The following is an 18014-nucleotide window of genomic DNA, read 5'->3' on the forward strand; positions in this document are numbered from 1 at the left end:
TACTCCATCAGTTCAGGTTAGTATTTTCAATGGCTTGAGAAAGGTGTGTTCACATTTTAGAAGTTACTATACAACTTGGAACTTCTAATGAATTTGTTTTGTCCTCTGATATTTTGGAGGATAAATGGTTCCTTGCTCTATCACAGCACAATTCGTTTTTGCTTAAAACACTGAAATATTACAGAAATAAGTATAATAGTTTATGTAAATTAACAGACTATTTCACAAAACAAAACTATCCTACTTACTGTTCTGCAATTTTTCCTTTGCTTTTTTCACTTAAAATATATATTGTCTGGCTCGCGCCTGTAATCCCAGCACTTTGGGAGGCCGAGGCGGGTGGATCACGAGGTCAAGAGATCGAGACCATCCTTGGTCAACATAGTGAAACCCCGTCTCTACTAAAAATACAAAAAAATCAGATGGGCATGGTGGTGTGTGCCTGTAATCCCAGCTACTCGGGAGGCTGAGGCAGGAGAATTGCCTGAACCCAGGAGGCGGAGGTTGCGGTGAGCCGAGATCGCGCCATTGCACTCCAGCCTGGGTAACAAGAGCGAAACTCCGTCTCAAAAAAAAAAAAAAAAATATATATATATATATATATATATATATATATATATATATTTATAGTCACTATCATGCACACTTAAACACCTTACAGGAAAAAAAAAAAGTGTGTATGTATATATAGTGTCAAGGAAAACACCAGTAGTTACTTTTAATCTTACTTGATTAAAAAAATCATTTAAGCCTCAGACTCTGTTGGAAGTTTTAATTATAAAAGGTGGATGTCAGGGTACTAAGGGAAGTTGACAGTGAGTACACTCCTCTCCCCTCTAATTTATCTTTACCTCGGGATAGATGCCGATTAGTGCATCAGCTCTGGAATAGAATTCTTCTTTTAGGGAGATGACTATCATCTGAAAATGGTCTTGAGTTTGCTCTTTGATGTAACTTGACACCTGGAAGAAATAAAGTACACATTTCTCTAGGAGGGAAAGGCCTTGTTTGGGCTGTGGGACAGTGACTCTGCATGTCTGAGTCTACTCAGTTTAGCTAAATGAGGACTTATCCACCTTTCTGATAGTTCAATAAATCCACAACAACTGAAGAAATGGAAATAGATTCTAAAATGAGAATTAAACGTATGATCTAATACTTTAAAGTTTAGTTAAAGAATAAAGCTCCAACTTAAGATACTGTGATGTGAACAGGCAATCAGCCTTTGTAACAAAAGAAACTACCACTCAAAGTATTTTTTGAGGGTGAAAAAGGGCTGGTATTTAAACTTCTAACTTCCAGGCCGAGCACAGTGGCTCACACCTTTAATCCCAGCACTTTGGAAGGCCGAGGCAGGTGCATCACCTGAGGTCAGGAGTTCAAGACCAGCCTGGCCAACATGCTGAAACCCCATCTGTATTAAAATTACAAAAATTAGGTTGGTATGGTGGCAGGTGCCTGTAATCCCAGCTACTCAGGAAGCAGAGGTTGCGGTGAGCCAAGATCATGCCACCACACTCTAGGCTGGGCAGCAGAGTGAAAGATTCTAACAAACTTCCAACTTCCTGTTTTGCCAAATCAAAGCCTGAAGGGAAAAATAGGACAATTGATTATGGATTATGATGTAAGTCATTTGGTTATAGGTGAACTCTGGTTCCTTCAGGAAGCTCCATTCCAAGGAAATGAGCAGTGCAAAATGGATTTCAATAGAGACGAGTCTTGGTGAACAGACTACTCGGAACTTAAGACATGATCAACTCCAAGAAAAACTATCAAGTCTAACAAAGGTACTGCCAACTCCTGGGATTTCTCCGAGGGCCTAGAATGGGTCTTCGTGTGTACTGGTTCTGACTGCACCAAAGATCCTAGGGACACAAGCTCTGGAAGTAGGAATGGCAGCTTCTGTTGAAGAGTGAGTCACTGGCCATGTTTTACATGAGAAGAAAGAAACTGCTCTAAGAGGCTGGAACTGTCGGCATCGGAGGCAATGGCAGTAGCCACTAAGACAGGACTACAAAATAATGGGCTTGGGCCCGTAATAGCAAAAGAAGAGACAGGATGCGAAGACGCATGCCATGCATTTTTCCTGGAGTTACCAACTGTGAAGGCCGGGCCCCCTAATCGTAAGAGGGAGTGGAGGGTGCTTCATAGTTCCTCATACTACGTAACTGCTCATACTAATTCAGCAACAGCGAGTCAGCTATATCTCAAAGGGATAAAGCAATTAAAAGGTCTTAATACATAGGGTGGATACTAATAAGAGTCTTGAGTAAGACCTAGTACCTGGAGATGCCACCAATGCAAACATCTAATTCTTCCTGAAGCATGGATACCTTAAATGCAACCCAGAAAAGATGGCCATAAAGATTTCCCTTCACAGGATATGGGGTATAAAGTGCCAAAATTAGCCTCCTAAGGGGAGATTTCTTGTAAATCAGTCAGCCATGGAGTCCAGTCATTAATGACGCACAGTGGCTGGCATTCAGGAGACAGGATGTTCTTTTGTTCCTATGTTTTCTTTCCCCATTTACCATGAAGTTTCTGGCGGAGACCTTTTGCATGTATGGAGTCGACGTGATATTCTTGTGCATCCTGTGCCATGTTAAAGCAGGACCAGACTTTGCATTAACAGCCGCTTACAGGGTGGCTGCTCTGGTCATGCTAACAGATAGAATTCTCATGATTTATTTATAAACTGGTGTTCTGGGCCAGGCACGATGGGGCTCATGCCTGTAATCCCAGCACTTTGCGAGGCCAACGTGGGCGGATCACCTGAGGTCAGGAGTTTGAGACCAGGCTGCCCAACATGGCGAAACCCCGTCTCTACTAAAAATACAAAAAATTAGCTGGGCATGGTGGCAGAGGCCCGTAATCCCAGCTACTCAGAGGCTGAGGCAGGAGAATCTCTTGAACCTGGAGGTTGCAGTGAGCCAAGATTGTGCCACTACAGCCTGGGTCACAAGAGTGAAACTGTCTCAAAAAAAGCAGGACCTTCCAGAGATTTGGGTCACATGAATACAACTTGAGAAATGGTCAAAGACTACATTCATGCCATCAGAAGATACCTCAGGTTGCAGCAACTCGGGCATTTCACATGAGACTCAGGTAAGAAATAAGGAGAAGGTCAGCTTTGGAGGTGCAGAACCCGCTGGGCAGTACCCCGAGACTGGAAACCTCTCTCGGGCATGGGCTCCTTAACATCACTACTCACAAGGCTAGGTCGTAAACCAGAATGCCCGTTTTTTTTCCTTTTTAGATTTCTTTATAATGGAGACAAGGTCTCACTATGTTGCCCAGGCTGGTCTCAAACTCCTGAGCTCAAGTGCTCCTCCCGCCTCAGCCTCCCAAAGTGTTGGGATTAGAGGCATGAACCACTGCGCCTGGCCCAGAATGCCGATTCATAAATACATCGTGAGAAATGTATCTCATCATGACCAGAGCAGCCACCCTGTAAGCAGCCATTAATGCAAAGCCTGGTCATTTCTTCAAGATGGATAGGTCTGGAATCAGAACCAGGACAGTCCAATTAACCCATCTCCAAGAGTAAATGGCCGCAGCAGCAGTACCATGATACAGGAACTCTGCAGGCTGGTGCTACCCTTCCCCTGCGCAGCATCGGGCACTGCCAGGATTTGCCTCCATACTTTGTTCATGTTCCATGGCTGACCCCACTCTCATGTCCAAAATTCAGTCTAGTCAGTGTCAAGATGTGTGGGCTGAGAGCCTAGCTCTTTTAGGTGGGCTCTGGTACCTACCAATCCTTTAGTGCTGACTAAAATTTTAACCCCTGCACATGAACTTGTTCCTTAGTTCTTTCTCTCAAAGACTGAAAACAGGATCATGTTCAAGTTCAGTAAATTATTGGATACATTTTGATAAAACTGGAGAGGTAGGACTGGTGTGGTGGCTGACGCCTGTAACCCCAGCACTTTGGGAGGCTGAAGCAGGTGGATCCTTGAGCCCAGGAGTTCAAGACCAGCCTTAGCAACATGGTGAAATCTATCTCTACCAAAAACACAAAAATGAGCCAGTCTCATAGCCTGGTCTCGAAATAAATAGATTAAAATTTTTTTAAAAGCTCCAGGTAGGCTTTTAAACTTTAATTCCTTTGGAATTTATTTAGAGATGGTACTTTTGAACCTTATTAAAACAGCTAAATTGATCCATGAGAATAAATAAACCTGTCTGCCACAGGGCCTGTTATTAGAGGTTCTCTAATTCCCAACATCTAGATTTGGTGAGAAACCTGTTATGCCAGCAGTAACACTGTTTAGATGAAGTACAGTGATCCTCATTTGACTCCCATGTTGATTTTCCATTATCTCCTAAAGGTCCCCTAAGCCTTGAATGAAAACTACCTTCAATCATCTTTTTATGTTTTAGATACTTAGCTTAGATTTTAAAAGGATTTTTTTTTTTCCTCCTGGATTGCAGTGGCACAGTCTCGACTCGCTGCAATCTCTGTCTTTTGGGTTTAGATGATCCACCTCAGCCTCTAAAGTAGCTGGGACCACAGATGTGCACCACCACACCCAGATAATTTTTTTAACTTTTTGTAGGGACAAGGCCTCCCTATATTGTCCAGGCTGGTCTCCCTGGACTCAAGGATCCACCCGCCTCAGCCTCCCAAAGTGCTGGGATTACAGGCACCAGCCAACAAGTCCAGCCTACAAGGACTTTTTTTTTTTTTTTTTTTTTTTTTTTATTACAGAATCCCTGTTGCTTAGGCTGGAGTACAGTGGTGTGAATTCAGCTTACTGTAACCTCTGCCTATAGAGTTCAAGCAGTTCTCCTGCCTCAACCTTCCAAGTGGCTGGGATTACAGCCCCCACCCCCACCCTCCTACCCCTGCCCCACCACTCCTGGCTAATTTTTGTATTTTTAGTAGAGACAGGGTTTCACCATGTTGACCAGGCTGGTTTCAAACTCCTGACCTCATGATCTGCCTTCCTCAGCCTCCCAGAGTGCTGGGATTACAGGCGTGAGCCACCGCGCCCAGCCAAGGATTTTTAATGTGCAATTTCTATTGCTTGCCTCACATGATCCTTGATTTGTAGACAATCTATTGAAAATTAAAAGCAAAAACTTACTTTGCCTATGTTAGTGTTGTCTAGGGCTGCATCCACTTCATCTAAAACAAAGAATGGGGCAGGGCGAAAACTAGAAGAAAATTACAATCAAGTAAGTTACAATTTTCTATTTGTTTTACAAAAGACTTGGAGAAAAAGATTAACAGTATTCAGAATAAATAATGCACATTCTTTTAGATATTCCTAAGTAAACTGGTGACACCTCTGTGTTTACTAAATCCAATATTCAGTTATCAGTCAACATGTATGTGACCTATGCAAGGAGTATTTGAGGTTGGTCACTCCCTCCTCAAAATACTGCTCTGTGACTTGTAGGGGACATAGTCTAGTTCTTTCTGAGTTTGAGAACTAATGCCCTCAGGGCTCTGTGCTTCTAATCAACTCCCTTGGTGATTGCATCTGGCCTCAGGGTTTTAAGTACCACCCAAATACTGATGGCTCCCACAGTTCTGCCAATAATTCTAACCTATCTCCTGAACTTTCACCTCAAATGTCCAACTACTTTCTCTACAATTCTGTGTGGGTGTCCAATACATATCTCAAACTCATCTCAAACCAACTCCCCCACTGCCCTCCAAACCTGGTCCTCTTGTGGTCTTACCCATTTCAGTGAATGGCAGCTCTTATTACTCTGGTTGATTAGGTCAAAACCCACAGAGCCATTCCCTTCACATCTCTTCCTTCATATCCCATACCCTGTCAGCAAATTCCATCTGCACAACCATATCCTCTCATCCTGGCCCAACCCACCACCATCTTTCACTTTGTTACCAGTGATAGCCCTGTGTTTGCCACTGCTGCCTACAGTCTATTCTCCATCCATACCAGGCACACACTGCCCTTGGGGCCTTTGAACCTGCTGTTGCCCATGTCTTAGAACATCCTTCCCTTGGCTGTCCACATGACCGGCTCCATTTATTCCTTCAAATCTTTGCTCAAATGTTATAGACCTTCCCTGATGACTTTAACATTGCTAACCCTTCCCTGCCACTCACCATCTCCATTCCCTGCTTTATTTTTTTCTCTATAGAACTTACTTTCTAATCTCTATATTGGATAATTAGTTTACTAATTTACTTTATTTATTGTCTGCCTTCCCCAACTAAAATGAAGTATCTTTGAGGCAGGTATATTGTTTTGTTCACAGCTGTCTCTCCAGTACCTGCAACAGCACCTGATACACAGTAACTAGTAAGTATCTGTTGACTAAATGGATGGGGGTGCCCCCTAGTCTAAGTCTGCTCGGATGACTTGAGAGCAGGCCTCCTGGTTTTATGGTTTTCTCTTTTCCTTTCCTGTGGCGGCCTATTCCTTTTCCTTCTAGAGACCAGTAAAAAGTTGTCAAACTCCTGTATGTTTTTGTTCCTAGTCATGGAAATAGAGAAGTAGCAGCATCTATACTTTCTTGTATTATGTATATATTTTTTGAGACAGGGTTTTGTTCTTTCAGCCAGGCTGGAGTGCAGTGGCATCACAGCTCACTGCAGCCTCCAACCCCTGGGCTCCAATGATCCTCCCACCTCAGCCTCCAGGTAGCTGGGACTACAGCCATGCATCACCTTTCTGTTTTCGGTAGACACGGGGATCTTACTATGTTGCCCAGGCTCAGCATCTATACTTTAGATCTTCATCTAATGTTCTGAATCTTGAAAGAGGTTAATTGCTTTAATTCTAGAGAACTTTTTGCTTCTTGATTTGTTTTACAAAAGAACAGTTCCACCGCCATCAGTGGAACTATTAAATGCTTTTATAGAAGAAATACTTCAACATTCTTTACTAAGTAGCAGATCCCTGAATATGTACTAAGAAAATAACATACAAGTTGAGTTTTTTTGTTTGTTTCATTGTTTGTTTTGTTTTGTCAATCCTGATGTCACCTCTGGCCATTCCAAATATTTTTTCTGTTCTAAAATGGAATAGTAGTAGCTATTGATAATAACAGAAATTAAATAAAAATCTGTCAATAACTAGCTGGGCATGGTAACATGTGCCTGTTGTCTTGGCTACTCAGTTGCCTGAGGCAGAAGGATCACTTACTTTGACCCAGGAGTTCAAGCCTAGCCTAGGCAACATGGCAAGACTCTATCTCAAAAAAACAAAAAAAACAAAAAAACTCTAAACCACTAAAAATCTGAATTTTCTCTTAGATTTCTGTGTAAAGTCTAAATTGTTGTAGGCCTAAAACATAATCTGAATTGTCTGGCTGAAGAAGATAGTTTTGTATCCCATTTGCTAAATATCAATAAAGACAACAGTTAATATATCATCTGTAGAAAGATCCCCTTGGCTTCTGCCCTGATATGAAAACTGAATAGCTTTTGTGACCTTACCTGTGCACGGCAAACAAGAGAGCCAAGGCTGCCACACACTTTTCTCCCCCTGACAAATTGTCCATTGGCATAAACCGTTTGCCTGGGGCCACACAGTTATAGCTAATTCCTTCCAAGTAAGGTTCTTCAGGGTTCTCTGGACTAAGAAATGCCTGAAACACATGTTATTTGTTTAGCAATATGAGAAAAGCAACCAATAAATTTCATCTTGGCGTTTAACTACAAAATATTGGTTAGCTTTTCTTCAGTTTTGGTGGAAAACTACCAATGCCTATAAATAATGTATTGAGTTGTAATCACAGACAAGAGAGTTGTCTGGGTAGGCAATAGAGGGAAAACACACTAACATACCCAGGGATCAGCCCTTTCCACCAGACTGCCAGTCAGACCTCAGCGGCACATGCCACAGACTTACAAAACAGTCTTCATCCAATTCACTCACTGGTACGTTCATCAAACCTTTACTGAATACCTATTAAGGGTCAGGTATTGTAGATACAGAGATAAATCTTACTCTCAAAGTGTTAGGCATGGTGACTCAGCCTGTAATCCCAGCACTTTGGGAGGCTAAGGCAGGTGGATCACTTGAGGCCAGGAGGAGTTTGAGACCAGTTTGGCCAACATGTTGGAACACTGTCTCTACAAAAAATAAAAAATTAGCCAGGTTTGTTGGTGTGGGCCTGCAATCCCAGCTATTTGGGACGCTGAGACACTTGAACCTGGGAGGTGGAGACTGCAGTGAGCCGAGATCACAGCACTGCATTCCAGCCTGGGCAACAGAGGGAGACTCCTTCTCAAAGAAAAAAGAGTTAATGGGTTTTAGTCTTACTTTACTGAAATCAAGTTACTTTCAGTCGAAGTTCTAAATATCTGATGCAGGATCACTTTAGTCATAAAAGAATATGAGAAAACAAAAGCAGAGCAGGTATGTAAGGCCCAACCTACATCTGTATTTCAAATTCGATTCCACAAGTACTTGCTATGGATGTTGATAACGGAATGGGAGTGGCTGTCACTGAAAGGGCCATATCCGAATTTGAATCCTGCCTTTAGTTCTTTTCCTCTCTTGTTACTCTGGTCACCTCCACAGATCAACCATCTTCCCAGGATCCTCTGTTACTCCACATTTACCATAGAGACCAACGGTTCTATAAAATCAAATTAGTACCAAACTACAGAATTTTGATTCAGTCCATTCATTTTTTGGATAAAGAAACAGACCCAGAGAGGTTCTGACTTGTCCACACTGGATAGTGTGAAGTGAATGGGATCTACAGTGCAGGTCCTAACCACTCCATGAACTGACTTTGCCCCACAAGTCAGTTGCTCAAATAATGTGGCAGTGGTTATTTCCCACCAGGAAAAACCCACCACCAGTAACACGGAATTCCCATTAGTATTTGAGGATGAACGATACATACTTGGGCACTGTTGTTTCTGCAGAGCTTCTTATAGATTTGATCAATTGTTATTGAGACATGCTCAAAACACTGGCTGAAAAGATCGTATCTCCTTTTTTTCACTTGTTCGAACTCTTGCCTGCAGATTCTGGCTTCCTTTCTGCTGGCCTCAAAAGCTGAGAGAGAATCAATATTCTTTATTTTAGAGACCACTGAGGAGGTTCTTAAACTGCAAAGCATAAAATATTTTAAAAACTGGATTTGAGTTTGGATCTCTTGAGTAAATGTACCTTGAAAATATGTAAACTATTATTTCTAAGAGCTTAGTTCTTAGAATTGATGAGCCTCTTTTCTAGTACAGATAATTGCTAAATATTGACAAGTTCTGATAGAGTATTTTTTGTTTTGAGACGGAGTCTTGCTCTGTTGCTCAGGCTGGAGTGCAGTGGTGCAGTCTTGGCTCACTGCAACCTCTGCCTCCCAGATTCAAGCAATTCTCCTGCCTAAGCCTCCCAAATAGGTGGGACTATAGGCGTGTGCCACCACCCCCAGCTAATTTTTGTACTATTAGTAGACATGGGGTTTCGCCATGTTGATCAGGCTGGTCTTGAATTCTTGACCTCAGGTGATCCACCCACCTCAGCTTCCCAAAGTGCTGGGATTACAGGCGTGAGCCACCATGCCCAGTCAGATACAGTATTTATTAAGCCAGTTTTGCTGGTATAAAAAAAATTTTAAAATCGCCAATAAACCTGGTTTTAAATTAAAACACTTCAAAAAGGAAACAGTGATTCAGTATGAAAAAGCACACATTAATATAAGACTACAGAGGAAAAAGGTCTGTAATAAAAAGGGGCAATAGAGGGGAGATTGTTGGCGAATGGTAGAGAAATCAAACACCCATGAATATAATCTTGTTAGTGACTACACTCAATTTTACCATCTGTGGATTCTTGAAACTTGTCTCTGACAGCCTTTAAGTTCTCCAGTGCTCGTAGGTTTGGGGCTGCTGTTTTCAATAGGATTTCTTCCTGGGCTGCTACCTGCTGCAATAGGAGCTTAAGGTGGGCCTCAACTTCTTGATCAGTTTGTAGAGCCTATTATGAACAAAGAACAACACTGACTGGCATGACATGCCTTTTACATCCAGCAAGCTAAGGTGTGTGCATGCGGCCCTTCACCATCTGGCCCCCCAGTTCCTTCTGGATCTACTCCTCTCCCCAAAGCCCTCTCTGAGCCTGGAGGTGCAGTCCTGCTGCAATATGTGTAGATTCCTAAGTCAGCAGTGCTCTTTTCTTGGAACACATTTCAGCTTATTTTTTAATCTGGCTAAAAAGCAACAATATATACTTCAACTTCATTTATTTTAAAATATTCATAATCTACAGTGTATTACAATGAGGATTCAATGATGGAAGCTATTCAGTCTTTGCCGTTAAAGACTCACAGGGAAGTCAGACATATAAATTGGATTAAACATTTTTTGTAAGAGACGGGTCTCGCTCTGCTACTCAGGATGTCCTGAGCTCCTGACCTCAAGCAATCCTGCTTCAGCCTCCCAAGTAGCTGGGATTTAAACTGGCTTTTACAGCAGGGAGAAAAGACTTCTTATAGGGCAAGCATAGGTACTACAGTGCAGTGAGGATCCAATCCAGCTGGACAGGTTAACACTTAACCTGACACGAGTGATGAACAGAAGAGAAAAAGTAGCCATGCCCTTCCAGGAAATCTTTTTTTATTTTGTGATGGAGTTTCCCTCTTGTTGCCCAGGCTGGAGTACAATGGCATGAACTCAGCTCACCGCAACCTCCACCTCCCAGGTTCAAGGGATTCTCCTGCCTCAGCCTCCCAGGTAGCTGGGATTACAGACTCACAACACCATGCCCGGCTAAGTTTTTGTATTTTTTTTTAGTAGAAACAGGGTTTAGCCAGGCTGGTCTCAAACTCCTGACCTCAGGTGATCTATTGCCTCGGCCTCCCAAAGTGCTGGAGTTACAGGTGTGAGCCATCGTGCTTGGTCCAGGAAATCTTTTTTTTTTTTTTTTTTTGCCACAAATACAATCAGAGCCCCAAAAGTCTAACAAAAATGTATTAACAGCATATGAACTGAAAAGATGTGGTGGATATTACTACTGAGCATCTGTTCTCCCTTTTTTCTTTTAATGCAGCACATGCTTTTGACCAGCTGGATCCATTTCTTGGTCCTGGATCCCATGTACTTAAGAGGCAGGACCTGTTTGGTCTAAGTTTAAGTACACCACCCTCCCTCTACAGTGACTAGTTCAGCAAGGAGTATGTGACCCCATTCCAGCAACTGTGATGAGGGAACAGTTGCTGAGGCTTTGTAGGTAAAACCTTTCTTCAATTTTAGAACAGCATGTAAACCAGAGTATCTGAGACAGGTCTCAATCAATTTAGTTTATTTTACCAAGGTTAATGACATGCCCCAGAATTAGTCTGTGCCTTTCTCCAGAGATGATTTTAAAGGGTTTGATATTTAAAGGGGAAAAGCAGGCAGGAGCAAGAGGGAGCATACGGTCACATCACTGAATCCATTATGCTGCAGGGGAGGGAGTAGGCAGGGAATAGTCAATTACGTATTTATCTCATGCTCGGTAAGTCACTACTTTACCATAATATGAACACTGAGTAGCTACCTGGGAAAATAATTTTTTTTTTTTTTTTTTTTTTTTTTTTTTGTGGAGACAGTTTCTCTGTAACCCAGGCTGGAGTGCAGTGGCACAATCTCGGCTCACTGCAACCTCTGCCTCCCAGGTTCAAGCAATTCTATTGCCTCAGCCTTGTAGGTAGGTGGAATTACAGGTGCGCTCCACCACACCCGGCTAATTTTTTTTTTTTTTTTTTTTGGCCAGACTGGTCTCGAATTCCTGACCTCAGATGATCCTCATGCCTCAGCCTCCCAAAGTGCTGGGATTACAGGCATGAGCCATCACGCCTGACCCAACACAAGAGTTTTTTATATGTAGCTTTTTGCTTAGGAACAAAAGGGAAGGCAGCTTTTTGCATGACTCAGCTTTCAGCCTAATTTCTTCCTCTTGGTATAACGAACTGGGGCCCAGGTTTCCATTTTCCTTCACAAACACCACTACAAAAGACAGCTTCTTTCTTCTCTGAAGGTTGTAGCTGTGTGGCTGGAAAGCCAAGAATAGTTGCACTCATTTTGCCTTCAGGAGAGAAGCAGCTTCAGAATGAAGCCAACACACAAAGAAATGTATGGGTCCAGGGATCACTGGGAAACAGAGCCAGAGCTGCTCAATTATAGGAACTAAATTCAGTTAAATTAAAGCTGAATTCCAGATCTGTGCTCTGCAGCTGTGAAAGATGTGCCATACCATCACCTACAATCCTGAGAGAAGCCCTGTGTCTGCTGAGGGTACTGCAGTGGGACACCAGCAGAGCAAATTTGGGATGCTGGAATAAGTAGTTGGTTACTTTTATTTATTGAAGGACTTCTCAAAAACTTTAATATTCATTGTGAATCTCCAAGAAGGGAAAATAAACTTTCTCAAAAAGTAACCACAGAAACTTTTCTTCTTTGGCTAGACATTTCATGATACCAGTGTTCTATAGAACACAGAAATGCGGACATAAACATTTTTTAAAGTAACCTATTTACTGTGATTTTGAGATAACATGATATAATAAACATATATTTGGTTTTCGTCTCAGTTCTAGGCACAGCATACCTAAAACCTTTGCAATTTCCTGAGTGGCAGGAATGAGAGGAGCATCTTTTATTAGTCGTAAGAAGCCCCTTTCAACCATAACTGAGTTTATGCTAATGAGCTGACTATTGGAGGGTGGGGACTATTGCAAGATGAACCAACTAGGTGTTTGGAGGGCTGTAACCTTCAGCCCTCTTTTCTAAGGAGGTGGGGGAGAAAGGCTGAAAATTAAGTCTGATCACCAATTGGCCATGATTTATCAATGATGTATATAATGAAGCTCCCATAAAAATCCCAAAAGAGTGGTTTTCGAAGAGCTTCCAGGTTGGTGACCACACAGAGATGCTGGAGGGTGACATGCCTGAAGAAGGCAAGAGAGAGGGCATGGACCCTTTCTCATACCTAGTCCTATGCATCTCTTCCACTTCGCTGTTCCATGAGTTGTATCCTTTAAAAATGAACTAGTAAATGTAAGTAAAGTATTTCCCTGAGTTCTGTGAGCCATTCTAGAAAATTATTGAATCGGAGGAAAGGGTTGTGGAAACTCCTGATTTATAGCCATTGCCCCCAGCCTGGGAGGCCTGGACTTGTGACTGGCATCTGAAAAGTGTCTGGTCTTGTGGCACTGAGCCATAACCTTGTGGGATCTGATGCTAACTCCAGGTGGACAGTGTCAGAATTGAACTGAATTATAGAATACCCACTTAGTATTCAAAAAATTAGAGAATTGCTTGGTGTGGGAGAGACCCACAATTTGATGTCAGAAGTTTCATGATTACAGTGTTTTTCCTTTGTATATTTCTTCCAAAACCATTAGGAAATCTATTTAAAAAAAAAAAAACCACCCTTAATTCTATCATCTAAAAATTATTCTGTAATGTTTAAATATTCCATATTACTGTGAGTGATGAACAACAGAAAGCTTTCCATTACCTTCAAATTCTCGCTTAGAGAACTGTAGTCTACTTCGAAGGCTTCTTCTTTCTCATAGACAGCAATTATTGCCTGGGTACTTTCTGCTTCAGTTCCCATCTGAAAAATATGTGAACACAAACACTTGTTAAGTTCGTCCTATAGGGAGTGGTTCATGGCACTCCAAAAATAACAATTGTAACATCAAAGATCACTTATCACAGACCACCTTAACAGATAAATAATTTAAAAGTTTGAAAGTTTGAGAATTATCAAAATGTGACACAGAGAAACAGAAAAGTGAGCACATGCTGTTGGAAAACTGGTACCAACACACTTCTCTCAACATGGAAGGTTACCATAAATCTTCAATTTCTATTTAAAAAAAAAAAACAAAAAACCCTGCAATATCTGTGAAGCACAAAACAAGGCATGCATGTATCTGGGAGGAGGTGCACAGGTTAAATACCAAATCTATGTCATTTCAGATAAGAGACTTCAGCACCCTCAGATTTTGGTATCCATGGGGGACCCTGGAACTATCGCTGTGGATACCAATGAATAATTGTACTCCTGCCAATCTAAATCCTGTATAATCCACGGGTGGTTAAAAAAAAGAAAAGAAAAAGCGCCAACAGGGAAATGTTAATGAGCCTTGGTTTTATCTTGTGATTTCTATGATGTCCATTCTTGCCTCTCCCTGTTCCCTCACCACTCAGAGACACTCAGTAGGGCACGTTTCTTCAGTTCAACTGTTGGAGAAGTTGCAGAGCAAGAAACCCACCCACCCCGCCAGGCAGTAAAATGTTATGAGGGTGCAGGGGACCGCCCATGCAGTGGATGATCTGCACACTGCCTGTGGTTCATTGTGTAAAAACGTTCTTAACTCCAACAACTTTAATTCTCTGATTTCTCTTGGGTATCTAATATATAGGTAAGCAACATGAGTTCATCCTGTGGCCCTAGTCCTCTGAGGTAACAGTCATTTTGTGCCCTTTTTCTCTCCTAGGAGATATCTCCACCACTCCTGAAAGGGCTACAGAACAATAGAAAGAATAAGCAAAGGGCAATGCATTCAGTTCCATACAACAGCATGTATTTTACAGTTATTTGCTAGAATACCTCCACTTCAATGATGTCATCCAGTGACCCCAACAGAAGAACTATCTCAATGTCTTGCACTTTGCAATCAAGCAGCAAGTTATGCTTCTCTAATCGTTTCTGTTCCAGAGAAGTTTGAATAATTGCAACTTCTTTCTGCAACTTCCCCACTTCCCTGTAATTACACAGATATGAAAAAGTAATTTTACTCATTATGTAATGTTGCACCAAGGAAGAAAAATGTATGCTATAAACTTATATGAAAAAAAGATTACTTATTCCTATGAGTGCTGTAAGTTCTAGAATCCTCTCACTGATGCTTGTAATTTAATTGTTAACATTCCTGAGAAAGGCCATGAATATACTTAGTTAATCTGAAAAAGCATTTTCCACTAATAAGCGATACTGATTTAATCAAGGTTACCAAGGCCGGTGCTTTCCTAGTTACGTTATTTTTAATTCTGTATAATTTTTCAAGCTGCAATTCTCAAATATAAGCTCTACATTTTAGAACCTCAAATCAGGATAAACAGTCTCTTAGCAAAAGAAATCCCTTGCCGGGTAAGTCATACACACCTAATAATCTGGTTTCTTTACTACCACCACCACTAATGTAGTAATGCCTTCTATCTGAAAATGAGGGCTTGGGTCTTACTAATTGAAATCATGTGGGTTTTGTTAAAAGACCTAGAAAGAGGACAAAAAAGAAAACGGGGAAAAAAAAAAAACTGTGTGTTTTTCAAGAATATTAGAAAAAGAAAATATCCTGGTTTGGGCTGATTGTGGTGGCTCACGCCTGTAATCCAGCATTTTGGGAGGCCAAGGCAAGAGGATCACTTGAACCCAGAAGTTTGAGACCAACATAACAAGACATCTCTTAAAAAAAAATAAAAAAACAGAGGAATGTGTTCTATTTACATAAAATACAGGAGTTTTAAAAAACCAAGAGTAAACAGACTTTTTAATTCCACTCCAAAATCTTAGACAACTTTCTGGCTGTATCTTGAAACACTGAAGGTCTTCAGTGAGAAAAATTGTAGAATGCTAAAAGGCTGAGCCAAAACAGAGAACTAATATTGTCTAATCCAGGCGTCCCCAAACTTTTTACACAGGGGGCCAGTTCACTGTCCCTCAGACCGTTGGAGGGCCGCCACATACTGTGCTCCTCTCACTGACCACCAATGAAAGAGGTGCCCCTTCCTGAAGTGCGGCAGGGGGCCAGATAAATGGTCTCAGGGGGCCGCATGCGGCCCTCGGGCTATAGTTTGGAGACGCCTGGTCTAATCAGTCACGGTTGTGTAAATCATGATGCATGGCAGGAAAGCAGGTGTCATTTTGGTACAAGCCAGTCAAAGTGCCGTCACCATCATCACAGCAAACACACCTGCTAATCTTGTGCCAGGTAGTAGTCTAAGTGCATATGAATATTAACACAGGTAATACAGCGATTCGGTGAGGTAGGTACATATGATACCTTTATTTCCTGATGAGGTATCTAATATATAGGTAAGAAACATGAGTTCATCCTGTGGATGGGTTCCTGATGAGGAAATTAAGGTATCGTATGTAAACAGCAGAGCTGGGATATGAAACCAGAAATCGTGGCTCCAAATTCTATCTCCTTACCCTCTACGCTATCTTGCACAGACTAGAGGGAATCTCTGTACAACAGAAAGACACCAATGTCAAGGTAGATTTAGGATAAGAGACTCTATACAGGTTCATGTTTTTATCTAACAAGAGGAACTATTTGCTCTAGGTTGGGAGCAGTGGTCCATGCCTGTAATCCCAGCCCTTTGGGAGGCTGAGGCAAGCAGATAACTTAAGGTCAGGAGTTTGAGACCAGCCTGGCCAACATGGTGAAACCCTGTGTCTACTAAAAGAGAAACACACACACACACACACACAAACATAGCTGGGCGTGGTAGTATGGGCTTATAGTCCCAGCTACTCAGGAGGCTGAGGCAGGAGAATCACTTGAACCTGGGAGGCGGAGGTTGCAATGAGCTGAGATCACACCACTGCACTCCAGCCTGGGCAACAGAGGGAGACTTTGAAGAAAAAACAAAACATTATTTGTTCTAAACTAGCCACCTCTCCTGGTTTAGAATGTTTGAAAATAAAATTAGAATGAAGGGTGTGATGTGAGACCAAGAGCAACAAAAGGCACATATACAAATGCAACTCATTTAGTACATTTCAGATGGATGGTGTCCATGTTTAAAATGCTGACTAGGTCTTTCAAACTGACGAGTCTTGATTACCTATGAAGTCTTGATTACCTATCAACAGCCAGAAACTTCTTCCGTTCCTCTTCAACTTGAGTTTGAACTTTCTCAGCATTGGAGTTCTGAGTGATACGTATGTCCGTAAGTTGCTGCTGCTTTGCCATGAGTTCATCCACTATTTGCAGACAGTTTTCTTCAGCCTGAACAGAGAGGATTTGCATTGTAGATTTAACATTTTTTATATTAATAAGGTAATTCTATGATCTTATCAATAACACCAAACCATTCATCCCAAGATGAACCCTACGTGCTACTTGACTCTCTATCATGGACTGGGACTCGCTCTAATTCCATACTTTTTAGAAACTGATGATCATTACCTGACTTTGTCCTTCATTTTGGATTCATTCCTCAGCTCACTGCCATCTGACTTCTGTTCCCAATCTCCAGTGACAGTGTTTCTACTCTCATGATCTCTAATTGGCAACTAGACAGACATTTTCCAGTTTTTTATGTTTTTGACAGCCTTGATCATTTCCTCCTTCCTCACACTTGGGCTTCTGTGATGCCACCTCGTCTGGCTCTCCTCCTAAGCTAAGTGACCACCTTCCAGATCCCATAGCTGTTCCACTGCTCTTCACTGCCTAACTCCCTGCTAGAAAGTCTCAACCGTTCTCATGTGGTTTCAGTTTGCTGCCATTAACCAGCAACTCCCAAATCTGTATCTCCAGCCTAGACTTCCCCATTATCTACTCTTTAATAGCCTGCTGGAAATTACCATCTAGATATTACGAAGGCAACTCAACCTCCACAGGTCCAGAATTTTCTCTCCTTAACCTGCTGCTCCCACTCACCAACCCCCCAAGTTAGACCTAAGGAGTCATCTGTGGCACCCCCTTGCCCTTCCTCCCATGTTGATATCCAGTAATGCATATAGCTCTGCTGATTTTGCTTTTAAGTATTTCTGACATCTGCCCCCAACCCCTTTGATCACTAACAGGACCCTGCAAGAGCTCACAAAAGGTTTACTACATGAAGGAAGTCATAATTTCAATGAAGAGGCACTTCAGCCATCCATTATTAATTACCTTCTTTAGGTGATCAATGTCTTCTCTACCTTTCTGGATAGTTTCTTTTAATGTGTTGATCTTATTCAGTTTCTTCTTCAGCTGATTGCGACTATACTCAAGTTGAATATTAAGCAGAGTTTTTTGTTTTTCAAATTCTAATCTAGTATAACAAAGTCAAGCATAAAAAGTATAAGGAA

At 41.8% G+C, this 18014-nt stretch overlaps 2 protein-coding genes across 3 annotated transcripts in view; one reads left to right on the forward strand and one right to left on the reverse strand.

The window, feature by feature from the left end:
* The window catches only part of FAM118A (family with sequence similarity 118 member A), a 38676-nt gene extending 34005 nt beyond the window's left edge, over positions 1–4671 (forward strand). Inside the window, exon 8 of the transcript XR_012515506.1 lies at positions 1644–4671. The gene's annotated coding sequence lies outside the window, so the exon portion shown is untranslated. The remainder of the gene's footprint in view (positions 1–1643) is intronic.
* SMC1B (structural maintenance of chromosomes 1B) overlaps positions 1–18014 on the reverse strand; it is an 83073-nt gene that overhangs the window by 905 nt on the left and 64154 nt on the right. The window contains exons 16-24 of one of the 2 annotated variants that reach the window (XM_039463153.2): positions 17836–17977; positions 16802–16947; positions 14541–14694; positions 13440–13538; positions 9761–9917; positions 8842–8996; positions 7421–7572; positions 5091–5160; positions 852–962 (exon numbers count right to left, since the gene is read on the reverse strand). In XM_039463153.2, coding sequence (XP_039319087.2) covers positions 852–962; positions 5091–5160; positions 7421–7572; positions 8842–8996; positions 9761–9917; positions 13440–13538; positions 14541–14694; positions 16802–16947; positions 17836–17977 — 1186 coding nt within the window. The remainder of the gene's footprint in view (positions 1–851; positions 963–5090; positions 5161–7420; positions 7573–8841; positions 8997–9760; positions 9918–13439; positions 13539–14540; positions 14695–16801; positions 16948–17835; positions 17978–18014) is intronic. The other variant, XM_039463154.2, reaches the window with a different exon arrangement.

The sequence above is a fragment of the Saimiri boliviensis genome, chromosome 21, assembly GCF_048565385.1.
Source record: "Saimiri boliviensis isolate mSaiBol1 chromosome 21, mSaiBol1.pri, whole genome shotgun sequence".
Classification (NCBI taxonomy): domain Eukaryota; kingdom Metazoa; phylum Chordata; class Mammalia; order Primates; family Cebidae; genus Saimiri; species Saimiri boliviensis.